The sequence below is a fragment of the Lagopus muta genome, chromosome 3 (genome assembly GCF_023343835.1).
Source record: "Lagopus muta isolate bLagMut1 chromosome 3, bLagMut1 primary, whole genome shotgun sequence".
In the NCBI taxonomy this organism is placed as follows: Eukaryota; Metazoa; Chordata; class Aves; order Galliformes; family Phasianidae; genus Lagopus; species Lagopus muta.
In genome coordinates this window covers 33480580-33504698 of record NC_064435.1, presented here as the reverse complement: position 1 = coordinate 33504698, position 24119 = coordinate 33480580, and the positions used below count along the sequence as shown (strand labels likewise).

The 24119-nt window shown below is 36.1% G+C and overlaps 1 protein-coding gene across 2 annotated transcripts in view; it reads left to right on the top strand.

The window, feature by feature from the left end:
• Positions 1-24119, top strand: part of PREX2 (phosphatidylinositol-3,4,5-trisphosphate dependent Rac exchange factor 2) — a 218495-nt gene that overhangs the window by 148503 nt on the left and 45873 nt on the right. For both annotated transcript variants that reach the window (XM_048938904.1, XM_048938903.1), the window contains exons 26-33: positions 3205-3384; positions 6764-6858; positions 8933-9015; positions 9373-9463; positions 10915-11043; positions 16736-16777; positions 19165-19382; positions 22670-22772. In XM_048938904.1, the coding sequence (XP_048794861.1) occupies positions 3205-3384; positions 6764-6858; positions 8933-9015; positions 9373-9463; positions 10915-11043; positions 16736-16777; positions 19165-19382; positions 22670-22772 (941 nt within the window). The remainder of the gene's footprint in view (positions 1-3204; positions 3385-6763; positions 6859-8932; positions 9016-9372; positions 9464-10914; positions 11044-16735; positions 16778-19164; positions 19383-22669; positions 22773-24119) is intronic.

Here is a 24119-nt window from a genome sequence, read left to right as displayed (position 1 = left end):
AACCCTCATTACCATGATTCTATCAGAAAAGAAAATAGAACCACAGTAGCATGATTTTAAATCTAAGTGGTACAGATTGGGCTACTAAATGACTGTCGGTACCCTTCGTAATAGTAGCATTTGAGAAACTGTTGCTTGTCATGTTACAGATGTCTCTGCTTTGTGCTAAGATCTTTGTCCCTACCCTCAAAATCCAGGGGCGGTGAATCTGCCCAACCCCTTCTATCTGTTAGTGAATGAAAGAGAACTGAAAAAGATGAGTGTTTCACCTCAAATAGGTTGTGAATTATGGGTAGGGGATAAGTAAGAGAAGATGGTGTATTCCTAGCATTATCTCTATAATAATTTCCATTGTGGCTCCTAAATAAGTAGTATGAATGGGAAAAGAAAGGTACAAACAAAAAGGCATTTATTCCCTTCTCACAGCCTCTCAAAGCTCCATTGACTCCTTGTTCAAGTAGTTTAGCAGTATCACAGTATTTCTTTAGTACTGTTGCCAGTTGCCCAGCATTAACACGAGAAAATAAGTGCCTCCAGTTCTGTAAGAGCTTCTTACAGGGTGACTTTATATTCTTGTTTCACATGCAGTCAGCATTCTCCCATGATCCCAGGTGTTTTTTGAAAGATACTTGTTGGAAGCTTGAACACTTTCCAGTTTTTTGCATGAGGAAAAGTCAGAGCAACTTACAAGTTGCATTGGTGTGATTTTTGGTCTTTTTTTCTTTCTTCTTTCTTGGGTGCTAGGGAAAAGGGGCTGGCTATCCATTCTTAATGCTCAGACTGACCATGACATCTTTCGTTTCTGACATACCTATAGAACTGTGTTTACTTGGTTCCCATATCAGATTAATTCCATCCATGAGGGTTTTTTTGGTCGAGTTTTAAATTTCTGTGTTTATTGGAATTTTATTTTTTTCCTTTTCTGTAGTTACAGGGACTTTCTGGCTATTAGTTACTACTCATACACATATTTTTCCTCTGACAGATGGATGTCTAAGACAATTTTGTTTGTGGTAGACCATCTCCAAAGAAAATACAGTGTGTGTATACTATATTTAAAAAGAAGAAACACAAGAAAATAAGTCTATTTAAAGATGGCTGATGTGTTTTTCTGAGACCAGGTCTGGTTTTGTGTGTTTTAGACTCCCTGAATTGGGTTTCTGAAAGCACTTCAGTGACCTCAGGAACTCCAACTCCAGAGCTCTGTTATGCAGAGTTCCAGCTTTCGTTCACAGTAGTTCAGCAAAAAAATTTCCTTAGAAAAAGAGCCTGCATGCTGGGAGAAAGTGAAAAGCTCCCTTAGGAAAAGCTCCAGCTACCTTCATCAGTCTTTTTCCAAGATCTTGGCAGCAGTGACTAAACAGCCGCATAAAAGAACAGGATATAATAGACTGTCTGTTTCTTGACAAATAATTACTTAGGGGAAGATATTTTCAGGAGCTGAAATAGCAATTCATTATGCTTGTTTGTTTCTTACTCTCAATTACTTTCTTGCAACTACAAAATCCACAAGAAGTTACTAGAATGTATCTGTCCAGTGGTCTTTTCTTTTTTTATCCTAAAAGGAGGTCAAAATGGGAACACGAGAAAATAAGAGGAGTATGTATTAGTTATTCTTTACCTCATCTTCCAGTAGACAGTGCTATTGGGTCTTCTTGAAATTGACCTTTCTGGAAAAGTTAGAATCACCTGCCACGTGTTTGTCTAGTTCCTTTTTTGTATTTTGGTATTCAGACCAATTCTTACTAATTGGACTTACAGAGTTGAAGAACTGATTTCTTAAGATTTATGTTTTCATAACACATAATGAGAAGATAGATCAAACTGAACACCGCTGTAAAATGCACACTCCATCTTCCTTCCCATCTTTGTGAAATCCTGCTAAGAGATTGTTTAAAGTGATAGGGAAGAACTGAGTGGTGATTTCACACTGAAGCATTAAGGCATCATGTAGCCCAAATATGTCTTTCTAGTGGATGGATGAGTTTAAGGCCCAGTAGAATTATTTTTATTTTATACGTAATTTATCTACATTTCAGTTGCAGTTAGGATCAGTATGTTTCCCTTCATGCAGGATACATGTACCTGACACATATATTTATCAGTCTGTCTCATTAGTTTTTAGTAGGAAAAAGCTATGCAGAAATGGTGAAAGAAATTGCTAAAAAGCTTTGTTTACCGTCCTTGTTTTCTTCAAGTTAATGTCAAGTTCTATGTTAACATCAATCAGGTCCTAATTTCAATGAGCCAGAGCCATTGTTTGAGCTATGTGTTCATTGCTTTACAGTAAACAAACAGCATTATGGGGATAGTTTACCCTATCTCACATCTGAAGTGTACGTTTCCTTAATTTCTTAAGAACTCAATGTCATCTGATTTAGTGAAAAAATTTAGAAAGAAGTTTTTGCAAGAAAAATGCTGCCTTCCAAATTCAAACACTAGTTTGAAAAGATCATTGCAGTGGAGTGTTCTGTTAAAGCAGAATACTCTGTATTATCTGTTCTGATTTTGAAAGTAAATGAGAACATCTCATTCTCAATATGAATTAATCACTCAGGAACACGAGTCTTTCTGCTTCCAATATCTGCATTTTCCAAATACAGCAGTTTGTACTGTTCTCTGCTCTTGACTGGATGTCATTTTGTGCTCTTCACAGAAGCTTGTAGATTAATCATCAGTTTTACTAGTGATAGTGACTTAGACACTTGGAATGTGAGGAACACAGGCGTATTAATAACAATTCTTAAAATGTTTTAAAAGAGTTTGTGATGCAAGCTGCTGTATCTACTATAGTAATAATTAAGAAAATATATATTTTTCACAGAGAAATAGTTTCTTTATTTGTTGTCTTGCTTTGTGCTGAGAAGCACCTGATTCATTCCTAAAAGTAGTTCCATTAATATAAAATGTCTCCAAGAATAGACTGTATTTCATTCTCAAATGGAACCTTGCTTTCATAGAAGATCGAATAGTCAGTTAGTTTCATTGATTAAAGCACGATCAAGTCAACTGTAACACTTTTTAATAGGAGAATATACCACCTTTGTCCCTTGTTTCAAATAGTGTTTCAAAAAGATATGGACTGAATTAATCTCATGTGATAGGATAATATTTGGAAGATGTTGATGAGAAATAGTTTGTTGGTGGTTCACTTTTGAAAAACATTAAAAATCTTGTGCTTTTTTTTTTTTCTTTGTCTCACAGCCTTCTTTCTTCAATAACGTACTCTCCAAAATCAGAGCGTAAAACACCTGAGCCTTTAGTACCAGCAGACAGTGACAATGAAAAGGGGGAAAGGAATGGAAAGAAAGTCTGCTTCAGTGTGACAGGTGATGAACAAGAAGATTCTGGTCATGATACTATCAGCAATAGAGATTCTTACAGGTACTTTTACTAATAATATTTTAATTTGTCTGTCTAACAAATCAAGCCTGTGTGTTTGTATAAAATCAAGAAGAATATAAAAACAAGAGGTTCTGACATTTCTAGAATGACTGGTGTCAAGATATGTTATAAGACATGTGAAATAAACTTGTTTCCTTATAGATTAGCTATTATATCTTAAGTGTCCTTAAACTTAATAGGATATTACAGCCAGAGCTGTTTTCTTTAGATTACTTGTAAGAAATAGAAAGTTTTTGTTATGATGCTCCCCAACAAAATCTGAATGTCTGCCATGGAAAGCAAGAAGCCAGGGCCACCATTCTTGCTGATTTCAAGGAAAAAAAAAATCTGATTCTCAACACATACTCTTTTTCTTCTTCTGGTCAATACTGTAGCAGCATTCCGCATCTAGAACTCATAGTGCATCACCCTTACTGTGAATTAAAATGCAAAGAAATTTGAAAAGGAAGAAGTAATTATATCAAGCACAGGTCTTTATAAAGACAACCTCCTGATGCTTAGAGAGAATTGGTTAATTACACTTGATGTAAAATCTAAATTAAATTTTAACTGCAAGTAAAATAGGGCTCTATTATACAATGGCTTCCCCAAAAGTAATGCTTTCTAATTTATTATGTTTACCCACGACAAGGCGGATGTTAGTGGTATGGCAGACTAAAGGTTGAGCCCTTTCAGCAGTATTCCATTGCATTTTATTGCCGTGTGACAGATGGCTGCAGGGAGCAAGTCTGACAAAATGGCACCTGACATGGAAGTGCGTATGGAGCAAAAGTCTGTCACTGAATTCCTCCTTATGGGAAAAAACGGTGACCATTCTCAGTCACATTCAGTGTGAATGTGAACTCAGTGAGGTAGCGGGTGGTGCACTTCAGCAGTGGTAACAGCAACGTTGGGTCACCTCTGCTGGTGCAGATTTTTGAGAGTGCAGTATGCAGGCTTTTCTTCATTTCTGTTGATTATGCATGGCTAATGGTGGTGACTATGTTGCAAAATAGTGTTTTGTAGCTGAGAATTTACTTTATCAACTAGTGTTATTGTATTCTTCGTATCAGTTGTAGTTTCCATGGAAATAAACAGGAGGCATTACTTCTGGAGCAGTGAACCATGATAATGAACACACATAGATTGATCTAAAACTAATGCCTCATGTTTATGTCAATGGCTATGTATGTTCATTGTCATGGTTCATTATTATGACTAGAAGGTAGAATCACTTTTTTTTTTGCCTTTTTTTTAGTTTCTTTAAATAATTACATTAGACAAAACTTGAAATTTTCAGATCCCATTGTGACAATATTATAATTAGTATGCTAATTTCAACTGTTAGAGTACCCTAATTTTATGTTCTAGGGCCTCACTGTAAACCTTACAACACACACACACACACACACACACACACACACACACAAAAGCAGAATGATATGGCATATAGTTGTAATGTCTAATCTGTTTTTTATTTTCCCGTGTTTCATTTTCTCATACTTAGCACAATCCTGTTTTAAATAACCTTCATCTTCCCTCTGGGGAATTTTGTATGTGAACAGAATTAGTTAGAAAACATTTCTTAATATCCAGCCAGAAATTCTTAATAATCCTTGGACTGTTCATCCACTGTAGGAACATGTTACTGATGTCTTTTCATCTATTTAATGGATTTGATTGTAATTATGCTACAATGGTTCAATGTAACATTTTCCCCACTCACTTGTAGCTGACTAGATAAGTTACTAAGCCAAAAATAGTAGGGGTAGCTTCTATTTTTACAAAAATAAACAAAGCAAATAGGGAGCTTATGAATGAATGAATAATTGTAGCAATATGTAAAAAATATACTTATTTATGTCTTGATTTATGGTACACCCAATTCATGGAACCAGAGCCAGTTCCTTACATTTAAATGTGCTTTAGGTACATTTGTACATGATCTTATATTCACTGGGGTTTTTAAGACTCCCTCTACTGGATAATTACTTGATCATTTCCTGTATCTAGACAGTCTTCTTGAAGTGAATAAATCATTCACTGTTGAAGACTTAGAATTCAATTTTTTCTTCACAGTTTTTCAACCTTTTACAAAAGGTTAAGTTTTACTCTGTGCTGCAGAAGTAGATATGTTCTCTGTCTATTTTCAGTATGGAACAATTTCTTATTGAGAGAGAGGACGAGGTGAATGAGTGTAGTATCTACAGCAGAGAAAACATCAGGAAAAAAACCTCAAATTTTAATCCCCAAATCTCCTTACTAGACTAATAAGGGTCAATTTTTTAATGCATAAAAATTTGCACTGAAGTTGTGTGTAAACGTCTACATCTCTCACAGAACGAACAATTGGAAAAGCTGGACTAATAAAACGCATTTTGGCTGTGTTGTGGTTTAACCCAGCAGCTGGCTCAACACCACGCAGCCCTTAGCTTACTCCCCCGCTTCACAGTGGGGTGAGGAGAAAATAAAATAAGTGGATCTTGTGGGCTGAGACAAAACTATCTACTAAAAGAAAAAGAATAATATATATGTGAATGAATATAAAAAGTGATAAGCAAGCAATTGCTCACCACCCCTGAGCAATGCCGAGCTAGCTCCTTTCTTAGCGAGTGGAATAGATGAGAAGAACTTCTATCTCCTTCAAAAACTCCTTCTGCATAATATCCCTTTGAGCAGTTTAAGTCAGCTTTCTTGATTCTGTCCCCTCCCAGCTCGTTGGCCCTTCCCTATAAATGGCCTCAGCTCCGTACAGCACTGCTTAGCAGCAACTATAAACACTGGTGTGTTATCAGCACTGTTCTTTTAGAACCAAAATGTAGCATCATACCAGACACTCTGAAGAAAGCAGTTCTGTTGTAGCTTGAAACTAAGCCTGGTAGAGATAAGTAGTTCATAATTTGAGTTTCTCTGCTAGTGAAATTGATAAAATCTGTTCTAAGCCCAATATGAGTTCTAGTTTTCAAGTCATAAAACCAGAGTACTTGGTAATACTGTATTAGTTATGGACTGAATACAGAATTTAAATGTAGAGTTACAAAATTGTTTGAGGCGATAGATTCAAAAACTGTCACTCGTGTAAGAAAATTTAGTTGTTTCACATTGAAAGTATATATTTTCAGTCTGCAAATACTTGCTTGCAGTGCAAACTTAACAATGAAAAGGGTATCAAGTTAGAGAATCTAGCTGTCTGAGCTTTACCATGACTAAATTATGACAGCGTGAGTACAGGGATATTTAATGTTAATAAAAAAAATTTAAGGACTGTCTCATCACTAAAGTCAAAAGCAGAAAAGGGAAAAAAAAAATATAATTTTGATATAATGCATGTGTAAAAGGAAATGGCTTTATTTAATTCTGCTTTGTTTTGTTTTCCAAGTGATTGCAACAGCAACAGGAACTCCATTGCGTCGTTCACCAGCATTTGCAGCAGTCAGTGCAGTTCTTACTTTCACAGTGATGAAATGGATTCAGGTATGTTTAGAGAAGTCAGCTATGAATCTGTCATTGGTTCCTTTTACCCAAGTTCATTCTTTTCATTTACCTGGGACTTCTGTTGCTGTTTTCATTATAAAAATTGCTTCCTCTTTGGTAATAGAATTGTGTTGTTTTGTTTCTACCTAGCTAGAGCTGCACTTAGAGTTCTTCTGTGAAAGAGACAGCATTCCAGCACCTCTGTAGATAGACTGAATTAGTTAGAGCTCTTAGCATGACTACTTTTAACCACTTTCATGCCCTGACCTTGTCAGAGTTATGTTGAGATGTTGTACAGGGTAAGGATCATTTTAGGTGAGCACAGAATGCTTGCCCAGCCTGCGTCAGCATCCAGAATGCAGGATATGGCTGTGTATGTTTGTGAGACCACATAGGAGCACATATTTGTTTATGCCATGACAAATTGAATTTAAATAAATGCAGCTGCTAATAGGAATGAGACGGGATTTAACTGCATGGAGTACAAGGTCATATACTCAGGGACTAATAATAAAAATATTTGCTCTAAGCTGTTAGTTTATCATTTGGGAATGATTTAGAAACAGAAAGAACTGGGCATATTAGTTGAATATGAGCCAATGCTGAGACTTAGTCATAAAGAAAGAAAACTTTAGTGCTGTTCATATCAGGAGTTTTTTTTTTTAGGAAAGTATTATGACATTATGCAAGGTATCTGAGATACTTTATGAATAATGTAATTCTGGTCAGCTACTTTCAAGAAATTTGAAGAGTGGGGAGCAGATACAGAGAAAAGGGATGAAGAAAACACAGGGTCTTTATCTTCAACCTAGTGTATTGACAAACAGATATGACCTAGTGAAGCAACACTCTGAGATACTGCTTTTAGGTACCTGAAAGTATAGGTGTCAAGTGCAGATATACGATGTTAATGTTGATAGGTATTCCCACTCAGTGAACTCCCACTCTCTGAATGACTTAATTTTCTTCTACTTCCAAAACTAGCATGGCTGACGTCAGATTGGAGTTCTTTGGCACTGTGCTCCATGTGTTACTAGTAAAATCTTCTGAAAAGTTATAACTGCTGCCTATAAGGGCATCTAAAAGAGCTGAAAGGAAAATCAAGGAGACAAAATTGCTATTTAAGTGTTTCACTGACATAAGAAAAATGAGTCTAAATTGACCATGAATAAATTTGGGTTATAAATTATCAAGTGGCTACTTGTTATCTGTCATTGTAACAGCAAGGGGGAAAACCAGTTGTAAGCTCAATTTTTCAGTTTTTGAAAGAGTTCAGCTTGTGTCACCTGTTGTCTGAGAGTGCAAGTGACTGACAGTCGTGACCTAGGAGAATCCTCCTTTGCGTTGTCTTAGTGGTACACAGAAAATTGTTTTCTAAAACCTTTGTATCAAATGCAGGGTTTGGTTACTGTATTGTTGTTTAAGTACCGAACTATCAGAACCATTTCAATAGTAAGAGCATTAAGATTGTGAAGAGTCAGTCCCTATAAAAATGTCTTGATTTTTGGCGACTTTGTGGTCTGCACTATTCCTGCTAATTTGCTGTTTAGTCTGGGGCTGTGTTGTCCAGCACAGAAGATTCTTGTGTTCTGATCATAGGATCATTGGGGTTGGAAGGGACCTCTTAAGATCATCCAGTCTAATCCCCTGTTCAAGCTAGACCACATTGCCTAAATCCATGTCCACTTGGATTTTAAATACGATCCCTTCTCTAAGTGCTATTTCTGCATTATTCTGTGTGCCTAATGCAAATTACGTGGGATTGCATACTGTGGGATTGTGTTGAAGAAACATTTAGATGTTGTACTGAGGAAATGGTTCAGTAGGGAAATGTTAGTGATGGGTGGATGGTTGGACTGGATGATCTTGGAGGTCTTTTCCAACCTTGGTGATTCAATAATCCCATTCTGTGATTCTGAATAATGTACTGTGTTTACCAGAACTATGGCGAGTATAATCCTGAAGGCCTAAGTATCAGTATATGTGCAAAGATTACTAGATTACCCAGGCTATAAATATTTTGGAAAATGTGCTGAACCTTCTAAACAATTTTTAATTTTAAAATATTTTTCAGGCGATGAGCTTCCCATAAGTGTTCGAATCTCTCATGATAAACAAGACAAGCTCCATAGCTGTTTGGAACATCTTTTTGGTCAAGTATGAGATTTTTTTTTTTTTCCCTTTAGTAATAACATAGATATTTGAGCTAAAATGTCTTTAGCAATTTTCTTTTCTTTTCTTTTCTTTTTTTTTTTTTTTTTACTTTTGCTTTCCACTGTTTATTGGGATGGTATGTATTTACTCCTTCTCCTTCTGTTTTTCTGTAAATAGTTCAAAACCACCGATTAAACAGGCCCTTGTATTTAGTAACATTCTCTAGTCCTGAGCTTTAACTACAGCAATTAGGTAAGAAAGCATCCAAAGGTGTTTTCTTCTAGTCTGTGTTTCTCAAAGAAAGAATTTCAGATCTCTGCTATAGAAAACACCTGTCTGACAGAATTTTGATCCTAACAGGTTGACTCAATTGTCAGTCTTCTGAAAGGACCAGCTGTGATGAGGGCCTTTGAACAGACAAAACACTTCACACCGGGCCGAGGCCTACAAGGTAACAATTCTATCTATCTGAATCAGAAGGCAGCTTGAAAAGTATATGGATGTGGCCATGTGCTCCTTGAGCTGGGTGTTAAAAAACTGATTTTTGCTTATTTTTGCCATACTGTGTGATAATTGATCTTGGAAAATTTTAAGTAGATTTTAGACTTAGTGGAAAAGCTGTTTCTGACACTTCTATTGCACAACGTATTTCATATTTCTTAGAAAATCAACTTTAAATTTTAGATTCTTAACTGGCTATAGAATTACTGAGTTTTTTTGAAGTAAGAAGCTGATTTTGTGTGTTGCAGGTGTCTTTATTACCTATTTGTCTCAATTTCTGATCTGTTTTAATCTATTTTGTAGTCATTTTGTACATATTTTTGTTATGAAGTTGGTTTACAATTTGCAAATGTAAATTTATAGTCACAATAATATTTATACCATTTATGTACTTACATAAATATTTCTGATTTAAAAAAAAAAAAGTGTAATTTGAGATACTTTGCCACTACTTACGTAGTTGCTAATTCTGAACATATAAATAGGCAAGTGGTGATAGCCATAAGATTATGATGAAAAACACTATGGACTTCTTTTAGCAAAGAGTTAAAAATAATTAGAAAGGTCAGTGGGAGGCAGAATGTTGTATTGTGTATAGCTGTGCAGTAGGTTTGCTTATGGATTATTTGACCCTGTCAAATGTCTTTTTGCAAAGAAAGCTAATTGTAAGTGGCAGAGAGCAGATCTGTCTTCTACAGATCACCAGAATCCCACTGAAGTCAACAGAATGTAATTGTACACCAGTTACCTGGTCTTTTGAAGCCTTAAGTACTCAGTGAGTTTGTTTGGAAGTCAGCATAAACTCTTCCTCTTACTTACTTTCTCTTTTTCCATTTCCAATTCTGGGACCAAGACTATGAGAATGAACCTAGAGCATTTGTGCTCACTTAAGTTTCTCAGTGTTTCAGGCTAAGCATGTGACAGACTAACAAAGCATTGACCTTTCAGTGATATAATAAATGTCGAAATAGTCACAAGGTATGGATGAGCTGGATGTTTTATTCTTGGTATTCATGAACTTCTGAAGAAGTACAAGGGGTACTTGAATGATTTAAGAGACTAGGTCAAAGAATAAGTAATTTTGTCTTAATTACAATTTGATTTTCTAATTGGATTAGTTTTGCATACACTTGCCTCTAAAAGTTCCAGGCTCTCTTGCTCCATGAGGTCACCTTCTGTCTTGAATACCTGGTTCAGAAGGAGCTATTTTTTGTCTTGCTGCTTTCTTTCTCCTTTGACTAAGTGGAGAGCTTTTGTTAGGCTTGTCACTCTGACTGTAACAAGAGTTAAATAAGATCATCTCTTCATGTGGTGTGAAAGCATTTAGACAGAAATAATGCCTTCCTGTGATTTTTCTCAAGAGATTTATACAGAAGAAATATTGTTTTTATTTTTGTATAGAGTTTCAGCAGGAAATGGAACCGAAGCTTAGCTGTCCAAAGAGGTTACGACTTCACATCAAGCAAGACCCTTGGAACCTTCCCAGCAGTGTCCGGAGTCTTGCCCAGAGTATCAGAAAATTTGTTGAAGGTCAGTAGGAAGAGCATGGCCATAAACAAACACTCAGTTTATGGTGTAGTTCCTGGAAAAGGGAAGGGGAAAGGTACAGTTGCTTGTTTCAACACCTGAATGTGAGGATTTTTTTTAATGCTTGTAGTAACAAGATTAGTAGAACACGTCTCAGCTGCCTGATGCTTACCCTACTGATATTAGATACTGAAGGGAAGAGAGTTTTCAGATAAGTACAGGGAGTTTGACTGATTTGTCATCTTCATGGGACACATAGGGCTTTCCTTGAAATTAAAATCCTTTTTTCGTACCATCTTAAGTGGAAAGATGAAGACTCTGCAAAATAACCTTTGGCCTGTTTCTTCCTCTTATCCGTCATTGTTCTGGAATCATTATCACTTGCTCAGTCTATCACACCTGGTGCCATTATTGTTCTTTCTTTACCTCCCTCCCACCATTGTGTAATAGTTACTTAGTGCTTTGCTCTTCCTTGCCACTAATTGACAGTGTGATCTGTGGTTTCCTAGTCTCCTGGCTTCATAAGAAACATGGATTTCCTCACCAAAAAATTTTACGTGTAGCTTCTGCTTTATTTCGTGTACTGTTTGACAGTGAAACAGAAATAATGAGCCAAATGATCTTTATAGAACTGTTTGCACTAGGAGTCTATGTGAGAACAAAGAATTGTGTCAGATCTAACTTTGAATGGTTTGTGTGTATGTTTATCTTTCATTTTCTTGGCTAATTTCCATGGTGCTCCATTAAGAAACAACAAAAAGGTGGATCACTAAAAAAAACCTTTCTGCTAAGTTTTACTAAGATAAACCTCCAGAAATCAATCCATCAAAACAAACTCCTCCTCATCTGAATTTTTATTCTCAGATCAGAAACAATCATATTTTCAGACTGTGATAGAAAATTATAAGAACAACCACAAGAATGGCTCCTGCATATATAGGGTCAATCACAGCGGGCTAATTGTTTAATACTAAGAATACTTATTTTAATTTAATTATGGTTGCCACGGAGTGAAAAAGTATTTTTTGTACTTATTTTCTGAAGAGCTGTTTCTAGTTTCTATCAAAGAATATTCAAATATTAATTTGTTTCAGAGTTTGGGAGGAATGGAAATATCTTTAACAGTCTTTCACTGCCCCTCTTCTAAAGATTCTTCTGAAGCCTGACAATCTTTTGTATACATTATTTGCCTGTAAATAGCATTAATGACCAGTTTCAACATTGATCTTATACCCTTAATATTGGACTGAGATTATTCCAATGAATTTGTTTTTAAGCCTAGTACAGAATTTCATGGAGGACTTCAGCAAGGTCCAAATGAATCACCACCTTTCCATTATACAAGATTTCACTTTTTCAAATGCTACTATAATGTAATAGAGATATTTATCAGAAAGAGTCTAGAAATTTACTGAACATTTTCTCTGTGTTTCAGAAACTAGGATGAAAAATAGATTTTCTCTGTTAATAATTTATAGTAGCTAACTTTATTGCAATTGTTGTGCTTGTAAATGCTGCATGGCTCAGAGTTCAGAACATGAAAAGGCATTATTCTTGTGTTCAAGGACAGCGTGCAATCTGCCTCATCTTTACTCATCACTGTGTCTTGGAAGTTATCTGCCAATTCTAAATATTCTTGGCTCTCTTGTTCCATCCATGTCACCTAAGGATTTGTCAGAGATTTGTAACACTGGTTCTGTGCCATCTTTTTAACCAAATAATTTGTTTTACGGTTAAGTTACCATCTGAAGCTGTTTATTCAACGTTAATAGTCTTTAAAGGTTTCTGCTGTATTGTGTTTTTTTTTCTTAGTTAATTCTTATTCTGCCTCCTGCTTGTACCACTCATACTTGGTCCTGAGAATCTAGAGGAATGTTACCCAAGTCTTCATCATCATTTTGACCTGTCTGTGGGACCAAGGCCTTCAAGTGATGGGAAGGATACCTGAAAGCAAAAGATTCTTGTGGCTTCCCTGGCACAAATGGTGTGAAGGAGAAATAGGAGAGTGGAAGTGAATAATTGCTTAGTTTACAAGGCATGACTGGACAGGTATATTTAATTCAGTGCTGAAAAGATTCAGAGCAGAAACGTGTCCCTCAGGCAGTTTTGGAGGCTGCTGTCATTCAGTCAGGCTTAGGCTTGTATAAATTGAATGTGAGACAAAACCAGCGGCTGCATCTAACTAAAATCAGATGAGCAGAAAGCAAGGTTAAAAATGCTATAGCAGCTAAATTTTCCCCTCATATCTGCATTTTTCTTCTTTCTACTTTTGCCATTATGTGTTCTGCTCACATATGGTCAGGATACACAGAAGACTTTTGTTCTGAGCTGTTTCTGGCTGGAAGCTTAACACATGGTACAACAATTAACTTTCTTTTTTCCTCTCTTATTTGCATTTTTTTTTCCCTTTTCCCTCTTTCAGAAGAAACAAAGTATGTGCCATATTTGACTGCTTGATTGGGCTTAAGCCTCTTTTGAGCAAGTTGAACAAGGTCTTGGGATATTCAAAGCTGTCTGAAGTATCTTCGTGTTTGTTCCTAAGTAAAGTGATATTTCAATAATCAGAAAGATGTAATTGTCTCTTATATCAGGTTCTAGAGAAAGTAAGCAGAGGAAATCACAGACAGAAAACCATGGGGAAAAATAGTTGTAAATAACATGCTTAACCACTACTGATGAGTGCTAAAGTAAAGCAGAGATGGATGCTTTCAATAAATACATTCTCTGTACTGGAAACCAACTCATTTTTATTTTCAGAAATATGTCACAGACTATTGTGATATATATATATTTACTTTTCTGTTGCCTTGTGGAACATGTTGTGTTATATGAGACTGATTAGTAAATTAATGCAGAAGGAAACATGAGATCCTCATGAAAATGAATTGTTTAATACCTAGATCTTGTTACTCTTTTTATTTAATTTGTTTAGTATGTATGAAGAAATGGGGAAACATAAGAATGCCTTGAGGATGAGAGAGTGATTGTTTTGACCAGTTAGTTTTCTTTTTATTAATACTAGATCTACAGCAACAACAACAAAAGTAAATCTTCCTTCAGAATAACTTTAAAACACATGAGGTTTGCCTTCTCTCTTGTCAGTTGTAATATCATGTAATTAGAAAAGGAGAGTTTACTATGGTTGCAGTAGAAGTGAGCCTTGGAAGGCTAATCAAGGTGATGGACTTGAAGAGTCCTGTGATTAAATGGCATACATATTCTAGGAGGATTTATCTGGAGGTAAGAAACTTCAGGAAAAATGAAAGTTCTCATTTAGAGTGACTGGGCCTACTAAATTGTTACACCAAAGAAGGTGAAGATAAATTCTTGGCTGAGGCAGATCTTGGAAGATGGAGTTTTTTTTTTTTTTGTTTTGTTTTTTTTTGTGCAGGAGTGAGCAGTAGTCACAGCACGAATTCAGTGGTTGATGAACAGAGAGAAAATAATGTAGGTACAAGATTTTGAAAGTATATGAGATATGTGACATGGAAATCAGAGTGCAGGAAAAACAATATGAGGGATGACTTGAGTAGGAAGCAGGAAAATCAGTTTGATGGATGGGAAGAAAGGGAACTTCAGGATACGTAACAACAGAAAGGTGTAAGGACGGCAAAGTTAAGCTTCTGTAAATGCTTCCCTTCACTCTCCCTCTCTCCACCCTGCTAGATAAAAGTAGCATATTTAAAAATGATGTTCCAGAGGACGTCAAAGCCAGTCACACAAACTGATGAGGAAGTGCAAGTTTTTTGTTAACAAATTAATTTTAAGTTTAATCAGGGAACATTGTTCTTTTGAGAAAGGTCACGTTTATTTTAGCATGGAGTGTAGGAGCTTTTTAGTCAATGAAGGCATAAAAATATATTTCAAATGAAATAATAAAACACAAAGTACAAATCTTTGTGTTACTACAAAAATATCTTCATATGTGAGAAACAAAACTAAAATCTAGCCTTCAAGATAAAAGTTTTTCTAGCAAAGACCAAAATAGTGTTAGAGGGGGGAAAAATGTTGAAAGGTTCTTGTACTGTGTAACACATGATCTAAAGAGAAATTGCTGGAAAGTTATTCCTTTGCATGTGCCATGTAGCAAGGGCTGAAAACTTCTGTAGCATTTGGATTTTATTGAAAAACAGGAGATTGAGAGACATCCAAGGTTCTCTTGTAACCCCAGGTAAGTCTCCACTTAAATAATCTAAAAATATTCTCTTGTGTGAGGGTATATTTTGAGACTTCTAGCAATGATAAAGGCAAGTCGATGCATCCTGTATTTTTCCCGTAAGCAAGAAATCATTATTTGTAGATATCTCAAGTGCTTTTGAATTTGGAGATCCAACAAATCTCATATAAAACAAGCTGCAAATAATAGTCTCACTGTGTCTAAATTCTTCAGATAGAAAATACTTTCTCCTTTATTATATTTTCAGTTACTAAGCTAAATGTTAAGTGGAGTACACCTCACTGCCTGAGATCAGAAGTTATTAGTCTCTCTATTTCTCAAGTAACAGAAAGCAAATGCAAAGATTTTTCACCAGGCAATTTTCTAGAGTAATCATTAATGTTGATTCTTGTATTTGAGATTCTGTGGGCAGGCATTTTGATGCACAGGCACTGTTAGTTCCTTTCTTAGTGTGTGTACAGTATGGCTGAAGATCAGGCTTGAAATGTTTTTTAAGCATAGTCACCAAATATTAAGTACCACCTTTAGGTATTAATTCCAACTTTGAGTAGGTATGGTCAGACACAGAGTCCAGACTGTGCTGTTGATACTGTCAATTTCATCACCTGAGATGAATGCATACCATATAACAACTGTTTGTATTCCTATTCTTGAAATAGAACTGCATAGAAAATTGGGTGTGTGGAAGAAAGACTGGCAAGATGCGAAAGCATGTGAAATAGTGACATGTTCCTCAGGCACTTACTGTAGAAAAACTGATGTGCTGGAAATTTCACAATCTAAGGTTGTAGTAACTCTGGTATCAGATAGATGGGAGGAATCACTTCCTTCAACATGAAAACTTTGACAAATCAAAAATAAAATGTGAAAGAAAAGGGTTATTTTGTTTTTTATATACTGTATTTTTTTCCTTTTATTAAACAGTATAAGTAGATGTATGAAAAGTTTTTGTCAGCATGATATTTGTTAAATTTGTACCTTTTATTATATAAATTGTTAAGCAAAACCAAATATTACAAGGAAAACAATATGCTGAAGACTGAGAATTAAGTGAAAATGTGATTTCTAATTTTTACTGGATACTTTGATATAGACGAAAATGTCACATTATCCTCATGTTGAAGTATGCAACCAGAGGGCAAGGGGAAAACTGGAGTAGTCTGGGAATTGATGAAAACAGGTCTTGTCTTTCAAAGTATTAAGACAGAAATTCTTCATATTTGCATTGACCAGCTGGTACATGTGTACTCTGAGATAGGAGTTGCTTCTTCATGTGTTTTTTTTCTCAACGTTGGTGCTTTTGATGCTTATTGGTTTTATCAAGTCAAATATAAAACTGAGTGAAATTGAAACTTAAAACTGTTTTGTAGGTATAGGATAGGATGGCATACACAAGAACTTGGAAGCTACTTATATATGGAAGAACTGCCATGTTTATAATATAAGTGCATAATTATCTCGGTGAAAATCCTTTTAACTGTGACTTCAATATAATTCTTTTTTTCTTTTTTCTTTAAGAGGTGAAGGCACGGATACTCTTGGCACTTCTGGAGTATACAGGTAATTTTGCTTATTTTGGGAGGTGACATTGACAATTTTTATTTGTTTGTTTTGTCAGAATAGAGAAAGGGGTAGAATACCAAATATAACCTGATAGTAACCAGCGTTACTCCCGTGTTTACAGCGAAGATCCCTGATGGATACAATTCCAAAGATGATTCTATCAAACACTGCACATTCAGTGTTTAAGCAGAATGCATTCTCTGGCTATACAGTTTGAATATTGGCAGGTGAAATAGCTGCCAAATTACTAAGCTTGTGCAAAGTACTTCTGCTGTCTTTCTTCTTTTGTGCTCTTCCCTTTTGACCATCTTTTATTTTTTTTCCACTTCATTCCTAACTCTTTCCAGACTTGCCTTGCTATTATAACTTGTGCCTTTCCTTTTATTGTTCTCATACTGTGTACCTGAGACAACATAATGGAGTGCAGAATTGTTGTTCAGTTGTGTTTTTTTTAATATCCTTGCTTTCTCGAAGGCATCTCACAGTTCTGTGGTTTACTTTCAGCTCATACAGCTTTAAATGCACAGTGTTTATTTGTCTGCAAAAATACATGAATAAAAATAATACATGAATAAAAATAAAAATACAAAAATACATGAACACTAATTAGTGTTTAGAAAATAATACGACAGAAGGTTCTGTGTGTGATTTGTAGGTGCATAAGCGAGTAAGAAGCAGTCATAGCTCACTGTAGAAGCTGATTGTTGTAACATCACTATCATGTGAATGTGTTGTTATTGCATGATTTCATGACATTAGATTTTATAAAGGAGAGTATAATATTTCTTTTTCATATTTATTCCACATTTTATAAGAATTTAAAATAATTTTTTTGAGCATTTAAAATAAGAAGTGGCCTGAAAAATAACCCAGACTTGATTTTTTTCCCCCCTATAAGCTGTGTGTTCTATTTACATGATTACTTAAGGTTACAAATTCTGTAATTTATTTTGTATCTTTTTTTTTTTGTGAAAAAAATCCTGAAGTCCTCTTGTATGCAGAATCTGATATTCAAGTAGTATTAGATAAGATTTCAAAACGAGGTGTCAGAGAAACAAGAGAGCTGCTTCAGAAGCTGATTGTGTGGAGGAAGGCCCTGAAAATCAGCTGCTGTTAGACAAATAGCGATAACACTGAGCAAGGCAAGGTTAGAGAAGGTTTTTTGGCCCCAAATCCCTAAGCACTGCAATGACATTGGGAAAGTTTTAGATCATGTATAAGCCAGTGGGATTTCTGAGGCTGGAGGAGAGTGGTGTTTTTAAAGGTGAAAAGTCTGTTTGCACTGGCTTCTGCACAACTTGAGAGACTGATAATGGAGTTATATTTTAGTAATCAAAATTGAAAGGTAGGAAAAGGGACAGAATAACTTTCAGAAGTACATGGAGTCCAAGAAAAGTGTACTTACAAGGTCAAAACTAATTTTGTGACTTATGCAATTAAATTGCCAGCCCCAAAGAAATGTGGAAGAAGAGATAAATCTCTCAGAGGCAGAGCAACCTAAATTGTGGAGAAAGATTTTAGGCTTTGGAAAGACCTCTGTCATCCAATCTTCCTCTCTTACTATGAGAAACAGTAAATCTACCTGTACCTTCTGTGATTGACGTTTGCCTAACAGCTTATAATGATAAAAATACTTAAAGATTTTAAGGAATTGGAATAAGGAGGAAGTACTGAATATTTAACAACAGGATTTTGTGCTTTATTTGAGAACGTTTCCTTTTCTAGCTGCTTTCAGCCCTAGCTAACCTGATGTCTGTGCCCTCCAGAATAAATTGATAGATTAGCTAGACCCGATTTTAAATCTGCTGCTAAGGATTCCATAGAATGCTACCTGGGGACCTGCCTTGGACTTTCCTCACTGCATAAATCTCTACTGCTTCCAGGATATGTGTTGCTGCTCTGTGCTTCCTTTATAGATTTCACATTCATACGATTGTGTCCTGCTAGCAACACTTCCATACCCCTTGTCTGCAAATTATAGCAGACAGTCTTCATCTGCCCTACACAGCTGGACACTGTAAAGCTGATGAGATGACAGAGTCATGTTAAGAACTTCTGTCTGTTTTTACTTTCCTGTATCAAGTAAATGTTTTTGTGTCCTCCTGGTTTTCCCACAGCAGCAAAGAGATGTGACTCACATCCATCACCTTCTAACATTTAAAGTGCATGAAATTGATGGAAATACATGGAAATTTGAAGTGGAAAATGACAGTTCTGGTCATGACTTACCACTAACTTGAATAACATTAGGCTGTAAAGTTGTCATTATCTTGGGCTAGAAACCAAATTATTTTAAATAAAAAGATCAGTTCCAGTTACTTTACTGTTAATCTTCTGCTCCATCTCTGCTTTGCTTTTCCTATTTTGGCTTTTATCCATCACAGACAGCGAGATACAACTGAGGCGAGACATGGTCTTCTGTCAGAGTCTAGTGGCCACTGTCTGTGCTTTTTCCGAGCAACTGATGGTGGCCTTAAATCAGATGTTTGACAACAACAAAGAATATGAAATGGAGACGCTGGAGGCCAGCAGAAGGTGGTTGGAACAGATAGCCAGTGCCGGTGTTCTCCTTCATTTCCAGTCACTGCTGTCACCTAACCTGGTAAGAACTCTCACAGAAAGTACTTGCAAACAGCTGATGTTTGTTCCCCAAGCCAGGAGCATGATTAAACACTCTTAGTTATAAATGTGTTTTCCTTGTCCTTTGTGCTTAGCTTGTCACTTAATTAGGTGCTATTTGGGAAGCTTGTGATTTGGATAATTGCAGATATGGGAAATGTTTGTGATATGGGAAATATGTTATTCATAAAGATAGTATTACGTTGGTTTTAGTTTAGAAGATATTGAATGTACCCACGATTCCCCACCGCTGTCATCATGTTCCTTAGCACTGAATGCAATATTAGGTGATAACCAGAATTTGAGTCTGCAATAAGTAGCAATGCAACAGAAATGAAATACCTGTTTTGGATACCTTTGAATGACTAGGTATGCTAGTCTGTGTTGACCCTGGCACAGGGCAGATTCTCATAGCCTCTTGGGATAACAGAAAGTCTGCTATTTCTTCACACACTTGGCAAAGAGCCATGGCTGACAGCACAATTTTAAGAAGGACATAGCTTTACAGTCCTGTAATCCTCAGCTAAACAAAGTGCTTCTTCAGCTGTTTAAGCTACCTCTCACACTAGACTTGTTTCTGCTAACCTGAAGAACTCTAAAGTAGTTTGCAGAATCTGGTCTCTGTCAGTCTTCTCAAACTCTTGTTTAGCTCCATAAAATCAACTGCGTTTTTTATAGTTGTCATGAGGTTTTCTTGTGCTAGTGTTTAGTCTTACTGATAAGCTTTAAGATCTGTTAACAATGTGACTATCAATATTTCATTTAATTGCCCAACGTTGGATGTGGGATCAAACTTCACAAACCAATGTCAGATTTGTACATCTTACTGCATGGGAAGTCCACAAAAAAGACAACGTTCCTAATATCAAAAGTTATTTTTCCTTCTCTGTCTCATCATCAAATTGCTAATGAGATGTCCTTTCAAAACAGAGGAGTTTTACTTAGGTTGCTCCAAAAGTAGAGCCTCCTATCTATTTCAGTGAACATTGTAACAGATACAAAAGCACAATAACACTATTTAATAGAGCAAATTGTCAGCTACAAAGCACTCTTTTTCATCCCAGTCCCCATTAGCTATGCATTTTTACTAGCAATGAAGAAGAGCCTGCATGCCACACTTCCAGAGGCCGCAGCAGAGGTGATCAGCTGTTGCCAGTATGAAACGCACCAACCCCCCTTGCTGTTCTCACATACCCCATTGCCAGAGTGTAACACAAGTGTTCAGATAAAGTAAAAGGATATCAGTGGGTGCCTTTTTCTCTGTATGGAGGAATTCAGTTCCACCTCTTTGCTTCCTACACACTTTCATGTCAGATGCCATTTTATCAGACTGCCCCTCACATGGCAACAACATGTAATGGAATATTAGTGGGAAGGTTCAGCCTCTACTGAACCTACTGAACCTTACCACCAATGACATCCACCTCTGATGCTGTAGGACAAAGTAATAAAATACAGTCAGAACAGCCCTTGTATAAAAATAAAGATATTTCTAAATTACAATCATGAAGTCTATGGTATTGTTGAAGAGCACTGATCTTAGCTAGTGTAAGTGCCAGTCTCACAGGCAGTCAAGCAGCATGCATGTTCTTATATGGGACAGGGTGTTAGGATGAGTTGTTCTTGCTTAAAAACAGCTAGATTACTGCCTATTAGAAACAGAGGGCTGTTCTCTACATGAGAAGTATGTGAAGAAAGCATGATCTGGGGATCTCCTGCTTCTGTATTCTCTTGGGTGCTTTTTAGCACCATTCAGCACCAGACTGTCCTGGTGCTTGTGTCCTCAGTGTAGAAGAGTAAATTCATCTGATACTTATGACTTAATACGTGCTTAGTTGTGTCATCAGTAAATAGCTTTTTCTTTGTATCCCTGAATACTTCTGTTTTTCCTTTCAAGATTGTAGAGACTTATTTTGTAATGCAGTCATGCTACTTAGCTATTTAAATGTAGTCTGATACCAGCAATATCCATTGTTGATTTAAGAACAAAACCCAAACCTACATTTAATCTCTTGTGTATATGTGTTTGCATAGAAATTCTGAATTTCAGTTATGACTTTTCTTAACTAAGGAAAAACAACAGGCAACCTTTTCAATACTTTCTCAGGACCGTTTTGCTTACAAATGATCCATGTTGTTTTAAACAATGGTATTTGAAGGAAATTACACTCGTTATGGCCAGAGTTCAGGAAGGCATTAACAGTTGTGCAGTGATTTCCCAAGTCACTGAGTGGTTTTTGGACTATTATGCTGATAAAACATTGTTTTCTCCACAGAGACTTTATAAATTGAACCAAGAAACAAAATATTTCAAGCAGTGATGCTTTTTCATAAATACAAGGGGAAATAATTTTTTTTCCTTTCTACAATTCAGCAAGCTATAGTTTGTTGCTTTTTCAGGCAGCTAGTTGATTATTCCTTGTCTTCCTACTGTTTCTGTTCTTTTAGGCATCTAATTTAACTCCTCTGATTTATATTTAGCTCTAGGTAGCTTAATGTGCTAGGAGAGGGTTACTTTAAGTGATTATTGATTTCTGCTATAATTGTTCTGCATATTTAGCTCAAGATAGCCATCCTTGCAGGTGACTATTTTTATTTTTAAAGATGCAGTAAGCTGCTGTGAGAACTTAGTAATTTATTTCCTAAAACTTTTTGGTAAATGAGGTTGGATATTTCAGTGTTGTGCAAATCACAACACTGATGTACCTGGTTACTTGATCTACATCTAGGTTTTTGTAGGCAAATCACTGAGCTGTACTTATTCTCAGCTATTGGTTCAATTACTGGTGGCTAGAGTGGAGACAACGAACTGTTGTCTAGTTTTCATAAATGAAATACTGAAGTAATGGCATTTTTAAAAGCAGATTGCCAAAAAAAGTGGAATTTGCTTTTCAGATTTGCTCTACGTTGGTTTACAAGATAGGCTTTGTATCAAGGACAAGATGTTGAAGTCTTACATGAAGAATGTTTATTATATTGCTTGATTAAATGCCCTAAGGAATAATGGTAGCTGTAAATTGCCTATTAATTTACAATTGTGAAATGATAATGTTATTTTATTAATTATGGACAAGTAATGAAAGGGAAAGTGCTGATAGAAGCAGCTATGTTTACGTTATCTAGGAGTTAATTACTTTATGCTGCATCAGTAAAATGTTGTGCAACATTCTGTAGCTTTTCTTACATTCTTATCTGTTGCTCTCATGCTATTTCTAGTAGAGAAAGCATCTGTCCAAAATGACCATTTCATTCTTTATTTTGCCTTTTTAGGCTGATGAACAAGCCATGCTGGAGGATACACTGGTTGCACTGTTTGACTTGGAAAAAGTTACATTTTACTTCAGACAATCAGAGGCAGAACCACTAGTTGCAAGTGAGTAATTATAATTAATATCTGGGTATTGCTGTTCAGAAATATTATCTGTATTTCTAATATTTTTATCTCCTAGAACATTCCCTCCCACAGAAACTGTTGTATAACTTGGGGTTATAGACAATTAGCTCTCCTAATAGTCCAAGAATTCCTGGAATGCAGCTAACATCAGTCCTGATGGAGAATCATTAAATGGTGATATCAGTGGTAACCTGGAGGGAGGAAGTATCTGTTTAATTGAAGTTTCCATTGGGAGTATGTGACCACATAAGGAAAGTCCCTGGAAAATAAAAAAAATGTTTTTCAGGAGTTGTGTTTAAAAGAAGCTTGAAGGCCTTAGTAAACAAATGCAACCAAGATAAGATGGAGAAGCATTAAAAGCATTTCATTTTAATATTATTCAGCTTCTCTGATAGACAAAGTAGATCTCAAAAGAAACAGTTCCTTAAGAGACAGCAAATGCTGTCAGAGTAGCTTTAAATCTTACAAGAAACTTCCTCTGAGACTTGGTGATGGAGACAGTCAGAGACATGAACTCTTCCTTCCAGTACTCCCCCAACTAGTAAGAAGGAATTGCAGACTGCTTCGCAGACTGCTGGTTTTATTATACCCTTCACTCATTTTCAGCCACTCCTTCATTCTTTTCACTAAGTTGAGATTTTTCTGCAGTGAATTTTCTGTAGTGAGTTAAAAAAAAAGAAAAAAAAAAAGGAACATAACAAAACAACAAACTCCCCTGGGAAGGGAGGGAAAGCATGTCTGCCTAACTTCAAACTTTTCTGAAACAATTCTGTTGCTGGATTGAGACCACACATAAGAGAACTTCTGCAGTAAACAAAACCAGAAGAAAAAAAGTCCTCCACAAAGCTAATGAGAGGTTTCTGTGCTCTGAAAATTTCTGAAACACACCCATTCCCACAAGTTGCAACTCTGGTATCCAGGTAGGAACTGGCTAATATAAGACCATTTTTACTTTTCTAAGTCAAGTAAGGGTCCTGCTCAGAGATTTTTTGGTGGGTTTTTTTTTTTTTTTTTTTTTTTTTTTTAAACAAAGCCTTGCCAAGCTGGATGACGAGTTTTAAGAGGGTTTTCTGATGGAGAGTCAACCATAAGCTGTTCACAGAGTCCTACTGAATTGTAGGGGTTGGAAGGTACCTCAAAAGATCTAGTCCAACCCTCTGCTGAAGCAGGTTCCCCACAATAGATCACGCAGGAAAGTATCCAGGTGGGTTTTCCATAACTCCACAGAAGACTCTGCAACCACTGTGGGCATCCTATTGCAGTGTCTCTGTCACCCTGAAAGTAAAGAAGTTCTTCTTGTTCAGATGGAATTTCCTGTGTTCCAGT